The sequence below is a fragment of the Trachymyrmex septentrionalis genome, unplaced genomic scaffold (assembly GCF_001594115.1).
Source record: "Trachymyrmex septentrionalis isolate Tsep2-gDNA-1 unplaced genomic scaffold, Tsep1.0 scaffold22, whole genome shotgun sequence".
NCBI lineage: Eukaryota > Metazoa > Arthropoda > Insecta > Hymenoptera > Formicidae > Trachymyrmex > Trachymyrmex septentrionalis.
The window spans coordinates 5,873,629-5,883,807 of NW_017305375.1; the positions used below are offsets into that span (position 1 = coordinate 5,873,629).

A 10,179-nucleotide genomic window follows, 5' to 3' on the forward strand; every position below is an offset into this window, starting at 1 on the left:
GTCAAGTAGTTAACTACGAATTAGATCAGACAAAACAATATAATCGCATTGCACGAAAGTAATTGAATATAGTCTCATAAGAGCATCGCTTTGTATGTACAAAGAAAATTTACTGGCATTATTACCTATTTTGGCAACAATGCTAAAAGAGGGTCTCGTGACGTTCTATTAAATTCTTCGAAGATGAAGCGACCCATTCCTTGTGTTCTCTTCTTCGTAGAACAATAAGAACGTGCTTACCAAAATATGCGTGCCAAATAAATAGTTAATAACTCTAAATTTAATGGATATCATACATTTTAATACAAAATTTTTGATCAATAAAAAATTTCCATTTGTGGCAGAACTCAAATGGAGTTTGACAAAACTAATTTTTCCTCTTTCTTCATATAATTATTATAGCGTATAATGAAAATAATTTTTAAATGTTATAAACAAGACAACAAAATGAATACTTTTTGTTTAGAAAAAAATATCTTTTGTCAAAAAAGATTAAACTGCACGCTATACAAATTCTTATTTTGCAAAATTCTAATAGAAAAATGGTAAAATAGTAAAATAATAATTAAAAGATTACAATAAAAATATAATTTAGAAAAAGTTTCAGCGTAAGGAATCAATGGAAAAGAAATCAGTTGTAGATGCAACAGATTTTCTGGTCGACAATATAAAAGTTAAAATACCTCACATTCAATAAAGATGAAAATAATATGTAAAGAAAATGAAAGTACGACATTGTACGGCTAAAGTTATTTTATCACGATTAGGAAAACTTGTGTCAATATTACTACATAATATAAATATATATTCCAGTTCAGTTCTTAAGTTATATATTCGCGTAATGCCGAATCGTAGCGGAAATATAAAAACGGCGATAAATAAAAATTGTTATCGATTTCACTAATTCTCTTAAATTATAAATACATAAAGAATTTAAATATGAAATAAAAGACCAAGATAAGAAAGAATCAGCAAAAGCATAATTGGGCAGATAAAATAAAGGAATATTAGCGCGTAACACGGTACAATGCTTCGAAGAAAAATATAACAGAATTGCACTAGTACAGTGTCTAATGAAATTGAGCTACGATAATTAACGGTGTAAAGTTTAATTATATGTCTATATTAACGTTAATTCACGTACTACAAGCGTTAAAAAGTGATTATAACCTTAAAGAGTAGCAATAGTGATAAAATGTTTTTTTTAATAATACTAATTCTATATATAGAACTAAAAAATACTAAAAAACGAGCAGATTTTTTAAACGATAATCATTACACAATTGAAATAAAATGTGCAAGATAATATCAAAGTCTGCTGAATAGATAATAAAGGCTAGTATTTGATCCTCAGGTTAAATGAATAAAAAAATATATTATGACAGTTAAATTATGCATCTGAAGATAATACCTCACACAGTTTAGTACGAACGAAAACGTACGAAACACCCATTGTCTTAAATAGACACGACGACAGTAGTAAAAGTTCTCCTTCACGATACTATTTCTCTCTAGGTGCACATAAACGGATCTTTAACCGATGAAAGAACAAAACGCGGAAGCGCACTTTCCTAAGAGATAATACAGATAATAGACAGTGCGGATAAAATAAAATTCTAAAAATATTAGAATGTGTCGAATAAGATGGGATAGAGAGAACAGAAATCTACAGTAAAAAGAACTGCAGTATCGCACATTCTTGTCGAGATCCGGCGCGTATCTATACTCTTATAATTTTCACACGCTCGATGAGCTGCTCGAACATCCAGAATGAGAGTTTTATGGATCGAATTTCGAATATAACAATCTCTCTCATACTATCGCTATTCCGGCACGGAATCTCTTCGTGACCTAGGTCGACCGTGATCGCCGCCTCTCGGCTCCTTTCCGAGGAAGTTGAAAAGTTGTTTCAGACGCCAATTCCGAGGAAGATGAAGACGAACAAAGAACTACCGGCGGAAGAGGTAGAGCGTCTTCCTACTCGGATTTTCAGTCTGGAGTATAATCCGGACTTTCCAGCTCCTCCGCTGAAGGAACTGGAAACATTTACAGCCAGCCGACACGAAACTCGTTGCCCCTTTCTGCGCACGACTATCAATCCGACTTCTACCCCTGCCATCGTTCGCCGCGAATTTATCAATCTCGATGTTGACGCGTACGTCCATTCTTTAGCCACCGAAATGAACGGCTCCGTCTCCTCGACGCGATCGCGTGTAATTTGTCAAATCACGCTTGTTTGCTCTAAGCTTTCCTGAACTTACGGAAACGGATAAGTTCGGCAACGAACCGACCCTCAGCTCATCGTCGTCGGCGCGTTCTTCGCGGCACTAATTAAAGGTCGCGTATTGTCACGAGCGAGCTTTGTTCGCATTTCAATTACGACCCGGTCGATTTCGTTGAATGAAGCGCCATGAGCCAATCCAAAAGGTCTCGCCCTAACCGACATTGTTCTTATCCCTCTTGTTCATCAGGAATTCGACCGCTTTAAGACGTAGGCTTTGATATAGTACCGGTATGAAAATTGAATACTATGCGGAAAGTGCAGAGAGATGCTCGTTTAAATCTTAGACGATCCTCAGAAAAGCGATTATCCGATCCATCAAAAATCAAAACATTATCAACAAATATATTAAAATTAGTTTCAAGAACTACACGGAATGAACAGTTTTGCTAAAGTATTTAAAAATTTAGTTCAAAACAGCTCTAAAAATAATTTTGTTGGACTATCAAAAGAATTATAGGCTATTCAAATTGATTGCTAGAGTGTCAACATTTTTTTGCAGTATTGCTTATTATGTTTGAGTTTTCTACAGAATTCTTTTGACAATTCAACAAAATTATATATACAAGTATATACAATATTTTTTTAGATCTGTATCTATACCTAAATTTTCAGATATTTTAGCGAAATCGTTCTTTCCGTATAGTATTAAAAGCCTTCCTGAATACATTATCGAATTTATGAATTTTTGACAAATAAATTCTCTACTAAATAAATAGAAATTTATGTTTCGTTTATTTGATAAGACAATGCAATATTTTTGCTGTCTTTCGCTTTAACGATACAATTCTCGTGAAAGGAAGCAGCTCGTCGCCTCGCGAATTCTTTGACAGGGTGAATTATGACGATCATTAGGTGGATTGATTTCACCGTCTAGAAGTTTAAATTCAGCGACATTGAATTTCGCGAATTGAACCGCGGCCCATTCGCGTCCGTCGTGTCGTCAATCTTCGTTCCAAGCTTCTCCATTCCCCGTTCTTACCGTTCGAATATGTCGCGAGAGTTGTCGAATGTAAAAAAAAAAGAGAGAAATCTCTTAGGCGAATAGCAGAGGTTTCGATAGGTTGATCAAATCGAATTTCTTATTTATTTTACAAAAAACTTTCATGCGAAATCACGATATTTGTATTGACAACAAAATTTGTTATATGTTATTTCCATAAAATATCTCTCAATAATTAGATTCTTATTAAATAGCGACAAAACAACAGAAAATTCACATATATAGAAAAAATTGTCAGTATTCATTTATACACGTAGAAAATTTTTTCTTAGAACTTACCGTAAAAATATGACAGTGGTGGGACAACATTGTATTTCAAAGAATTTTAATATACAGTAAATCTCTCTCATTCATTAATAAAACTACAATAAAGTGTAAAATAAGTTTGATCAATTTTACTGAAGTGCATGATAAAAATCTTTATAATATTGTACCACAATTACCATATTTTGAGCGTAAATTTTAAAAGAAAATTCTCTCCGTACAATAAAATACTCGGTTGATCACGAGAATCTATCGATTCGAATCGCGAGTCATACTGTATTGACATCACATATATCTTTCATGGCTTGTGTCAGAAAAATGGATAAATCCAGATCAAAATTGAGAATATTAACCTGTGATTATATTTTAAATCTCACTGAAAAAGAGAAAGAAAGACATAGTTTGACATTTTATATTTATTTTCATTTTTCTCCGTGAGCTGATTTTTATTTTGACAATCCGTGAAAATTAAAAAAAGAACAGATACTTAGAAAGATTTTCTTGAATAATAATTATTAATATAAGACCACGCAAAGAACAAAGTGGAAAAAGCGTCGCCGCTGGCATCGAGCGAAATTAATAAAACGCTACTATTTGCGAATATAATTTGCGGAATGGAATCAACGTCTATTTAAGTTCTGATGAAATTACCAACCGGTTAGAGACAGATGGAGCTTCAAAGAGATGAGGATAATATTCATTCATAAATTCTGTCTACCTAAGACGAGTGAGAGTAAGGTGGAAGAGAAGACGCCACAAGACAGACAGGGATTAGATTGGATTGTGAGAGAAACAGGTCAATACTAATTAATTTAATTAATGAGGCCAATTTAAGCCATGAGTCGACTTTAATAGCTTTTTCAGCTTACTTTCGTGAGCAAGGCAATGTAATACTTTGACCGAGTCTGTTGGATTAATTCAGGAGCGCGTTGTACAAAGATGGATTTATTCAGATTTAACTAAAATCGAAGAACGTATGCTAAATCGAAGAAAGAACTTTTCGTTCTCATTTAAATAAGGCATGATTTGAATAACTATAAACAAAGCAGAAAACATGAATAAGGCAACGTTGACCATGTTACTTTCTGAATAGTAAAAAAATTGTATTTCTAGAAACTAACTTTATGTGTATTCGATAAAATCTGTAAAAGTTTATTTCTGTAGAAGTTCGTTTCTTTATTCTCTCTATAGTTTGTGTTCAAGACCGTCTTAATCTACAATCTTATAAAGTAGCATAAAAACCAACTACAGAACCGTATTGGTATTTTAAAATTTAACATTATTTAAGATGATCTTTAAATAAAAATGGATTATATGAATATCTGCTTTTGACATTTATATGTTGCGAATTTCTTCCATGATCGAATTTAAGTTTTTTATTTTTACGACGAAGCGACGTAAATGATTGACAGTTTCTATCGGAATTACGCAGCTTGTTTCGTATTCTGCGTAAAGTCTGCCAACGCACGCAGTCCATATCCCTCGCGGTTTCCACTAATTTCGTAACTAATTACGTCTCCTTCGAACTCAGCGGGACCACTGCGGCACGGGAACTATTTCGATCCCTTTGAAAGCTACGTTTCGGTTTTGTTCGAATGGAATGAGAAACCACATCGTGCAACATTTTGGCGAATAACTGGACACAATAAAAAACAAACTGGCATACAGTATATTTTGGAAAGTTCGCGCAGTATTTCACCATGATTATCCTTTGACAAATCCGAAATTAATTTTCTCTTTGCTGGAATATATAGGAAACTTCGCAAACGGGAAAATTAATCGAAAATTTAATTAATTAATTTTAGATAAGCAATCATAAATAGAAATTAATTGATTTAAAATAGTTAGCTTTTGTATATCAAATGTGAAATTTTTACGCTTATCCTATTTCAAATACGACCAGTATTGCAAAAAGTACTCAAGTTTTCCGAGAAATACGACACGTGGTGTTTAATTGCGCCGGGTGTTTCGTCGATTTCTGATTAAAATTCCGGGTTCTCGGTAAAAAAGGTCTGAAGAAAAGAAGCAAATGGACGGGGTATGCGATAGAAGCTGCAGTAGCAGGCTGTGTAGTGCACAATACCGGCCGCAATTCCGTTTGAAGCGACGTTAGTTTTTCAGCAGCGCGGGACACCCGGCCGTCGTTTATTCGCCATCGATCGAACGTTAAATCGTGCGTGACGATGAATGCCGGTCCAGGGGCGGGGGGGGGAGGGGGATGAAACCGACGAGACACGGGGTGAAGCACGTCAGAGAAGATTGTCCGAGGGATTTTTCAGGATTGCGCTGTAGACGCGCGCTTGCATGAGTGTGTCGCACCGGGACTCAGTGTGTGTACGTGTGTATGCACACAGGGTTTCTGATGGGACGGCGCATTATTTCCGGAGTAGCGGACAACGAGTCTCGAGCGGTACATTAATTGACTATAAATTCAATGCTGTCTCTTTCTCTCCCTCGACATTAATTCGGCTATCTCGAGAGCGACTTCCGTCGTCCGCGGCCGCTACTCGCGACAAAAGCAACGAATCCGCCGTTAACGAAGTGCCTTAAACACGTGCTACTTAGCGCGTTCAGAGCAACGAAAACAGAACGACGAACGGTTTCCGGAATACTTGGCAAGGGTAATTGATCGTTAAACGCATTTGCATCGCGGCGCGGTCGTTGTTTCATCGCTAGTCAGATAACGATTAACGGTATAATCGTTGCACAACATCGTTTTTCACAACATCAAAAACAAACGCCACTTTAAATACTTTTCAAATGAATGAAATATTCATTTGAAAAGTATTTAAAGTGGCGTTTGTTTCAAAATGTATATGTGTAATATACGTAGCCAGTATCGATTTGCAATAAGTTGATTCTGTCGTCATTATCACAAAAATTTTGTATTAAAAATATTTTAAATTTATACAACTAAATTGAAAATATTTTAACACGAGTTATTGTAATAAAGGTCCAACTGTATCCTTTTTGCAGGTCGAACGCACGACTCAACTTACACTCTATATAGATTGGGGGAAAGATTGTCTACGGGTGCCAGATTATATGTAGAAACCGGAAGAGCCGATGGATTGGACACGGATGGGGATTCGCCCAACAGCCTTCACTCATTCACAGGACCTCCGATTCCTCAAGGTGAAGGCACGAGTGTCACTCGGGCCTTTTTGGACGGCAATCATACTCTAATTAGCATTATGGCGCGCATCAATCCTAGTCCCGATTGGTTCGTAGGCGTGGATTCCTTCCAACTGTGCGTCGAGGGCAATTGGGTCGATACCGTTACCGTGGAGGTAATTACATTTAGCATTAATATGAAACTCAATGTGTCTGCGATCGAAATTTCTCTCGAAAAGAGAAAATTAAATGGTTGCGATGCTGAGTATTGTACAATGCAATGTAGCTGTACTTTCTCAAAAATGCCAATGCTATTTTTAATTGTCATACAAATTTAGCCTTATTCATTTTTACGTAATTTGAACTGTTAATTCTCCATCTGCAATTTAGGTTTTTTTGGCATGAGCGAAATTCACTCTAAAATTTCTTAAATAAAGAGAGAGAGAGGAGCATTTTTCAATGCTCTCTATTTTTTTTTCCTTATTTCTGCTTAAATTTCAATTTTTATTGAATAAAAGTTTTAACATTGAGTTAAAAATCTATTTGGTAAAGTAATAGAGATGTTGTGTAACTCAAAGAGATATGAATTTTTTCACATTTTTTGAAAGCCTAAAATAAAAAAATTCGGGCTGGACAAAAAAGATCCCGATTTCAGAAGAAAGGAGTAAAATAATAAAAAAAAGTAATAATAAAAACACTAATTTTTCGTTACGCCTATATTACTTGTTCAATTATTCAGCCATTGAATAAAATACATTTCGGGCGATCACTACGGCCGTATAATGTTACGAAATATGTATACAAAATGTAAATCGCCCCGCGGAAAGTCAGATATCTGAGCACTACTGGTCGCGAAATATAATTTATGCGTCTACCTCCGCGAATATTACTGCGCACTCTGTCATTTTGCTAAAATCCACGAATGCTCGGAAAATGCGTCCGTTTAAACCATCTTCCACTATTCCTTTTTCAACAGCTCGACCCGCTGGATGGGGGCACGGATAACGGCTTCACATTCACGGCTGCCAACTGGCCGACGCAGCCCCAAGGAATCGCTTACAGGATCACATCCCGATATCCGGCACATCCCGCGGGAAGCTTCTATTATCCGAATCTACCTCGTCTGCCGCCGATAGCTACCCTCACATTTACCAAGGTACATATCTCATATCCTCGTATACGTTGCGATCCTTTATTTTCTTCACATTAATTCATCGTGTGAAATAAATTGATTAACTCAGTAAAAATGAAATTTTTACATAAACTCGTCTTTGCGGCATTAATTACTTCGAAACAGTATAAAAATCGAAAATTTTTCTACTCGTAGAAGGTACTCGTAAAAAGGTAATAAGATGAATGAATCTCGTACGAAAATTACTTCAAAATAGTTTTATTTTCCAAGAAATTAGGAATATGTAAATTACATGATTGTCGTTTCTGTGGCACGATAATATCTCATTCTTTTATGCATTTTATGCTTCGATTTCACGAGAACTCTTTTGTTGTTTGGTAAAATAGTCGTACAGCAGCAGCCCATTAAAAGAACATCGAGCTTCAGTAATAGCCATTAATTTATTTTCCCGGTATTGATACGCTACGTAATAAATGTCCTGACAATATCAGTTTCAGCATAAAACTGATTAATTGCATTCGCTGTTTAAACAATCTAATAATTCTTCTTGTTCGATAATATGGTCTCGATAATACAATACAAGACTGGGCATTATTTTATGTGCCAATTATCATATATCGAGCAGGAGATATATTATTGAAATTATACGTTTTCGTTGATCTTCATAAATTGGAGGACAAAATACACTTTAAATATTCATCTGGAAAAAAAACTATATTTCGCCTCCGACAAATTTGTTCCCAAATGCAATTGCTGAATTGTTTTATATCCTTTTCCTCACTGCTAACATTAAATACATTTTCGACGCGCAAGAAGAGTGGCTCGACTCAACGCAAATATTTATTTTCCGAAGCCATGCAAACAGGTTCGCTCTTCTTCACCTTGCATTCCTGCGAATATCGAACCTATCTTGGTGAGACTATCTTCTTTGCTTTATTGTCAAACTGATATTTTTACAATTTTTTCACCAGAGAGTCAGTTAAGTATTTTATGACAAAGATTATTTTAAAAAGTTTATAAGATTTATCATGCAGAAAATCTTACAAGTACTTTAAACATAAATTTTAAATAGATAAAAATGTATGATTTTTACGATCCTTCACTGGACAGAGATAAATCGCGGATAATTAGTGAGATCTTAAAATTAAATTATCGCTTCAAGCTAAGACTATATTTAATAGTAATATCGAGAAGATTACACATTGTTCGAATATGAATAATAATTTAATTGACTCAAAGATTCTCAGACTTTTTAAAATCTTTTTTCTAACCACAGCATGGTACTCGCGGTAACGAAATTCAAGGAGCAACGACTCATATTAACTCGCTAATTATCTTTGCCTACAGTCCATCCTATCGCCCTGCTTCACTGACTCCACTTCATCCACCTCTCTGCTTTCGACCTCTCTTTGACTCGTGTCACCTCTACTTCCGCTTTCCTATAGGGCAAAGGGATGACTCGCCTACTAAATTCCTCCCCTTACTCGGCCTCACTTACCACTTAATTACCAAACTTCTGTCGCTAATCCAATATATATACCCTCTCGCAGCTCGTTCTCTCTCACCATTTTCTCACCAACCTACCTTTCCTTCTTTGACTTTTGAGCGTTTATGATAACGTAATCTACACTTGCTAATGCTTCCAACAGATTTATCAATTCATTTTATATAAAGATGGAATAAAAGGTAATTTACACAACGTAAATTAATAAAAATATTATTCAATTCAATTATAAATATAAATTTAAAAATGTAATTTCTTATTGTTAATGAATTTTAATTAATCCAGTGTATATTTTTCTTATTCTTGATATTTAATACTCTTCTTGAGATAATATTGATATAAATATTATCTTAAAAGTTCTAAATTTTATTCAAACAATCTAAATCGTTATTTGTCACATACAGTCTTTGCGGTTTATACATTTACCATAATATATGTGTCATTTTATTTCTCTCGCGAAGCATTTTCACGAGTAGCTATCAAGAGCCAGTTTCAACCCCCCCGAGAAGGAGAGTTGCTCGCAGCTGCGCTTGCGACCCCACTGTTTCCATTAAACTTCACGCTTCCGGAACTCCATTAAACTGAAAATCAGACCGCCTAATGTAATGCCCATTTCGTACAACAACGCGCCCATTATCGCCCCAAAGTGTCCGGCTTCGCGAAATCGAGAACGTTTGTTTACGCCACTTGGCTTGTTGAAAGCTTTGAATAATGAAGGCATGATCGGGTGTAGAAATAAAAGTTAGTGAATAGACTGTATGATCACGTACATTATTGCACGAGACATGTTCGCAACACGAACGACAGCTGAATAATAAATTTAATAATTCTACCTTTATTTATTATATATGTATATTTATACGTATATATAAAAAATCGTG

The 10,179-nt window shown here is 35.2% G+C and overlaps 1 protein-coding gene across 2 annotated transcripts in view; it reads left to right on the top strand.

The window, feature by feature from the left end:
* Positions 1–10,179, top strand: part of LOC108748426 — a 177,616-nt gene that overhangs the window by 128,269 nt on the left and 39,168 nt on the right. For both annotated transcript variants that reach the window (XM_018486601.1, XM_018486599.1), the window contains exons 3-4: positions 6,525–6,838; positions 7,639–7,818. In XM_018486601.1, the coding sequence (XP_018342103.1) occupies positions 6,525–6,838; positions 7,639–7,818 (494 nt within the window). The remainder of the gene's footprint in view (positions 1–6,524; positions 6,839–7,638; positions 7,819–10,179) is intronic.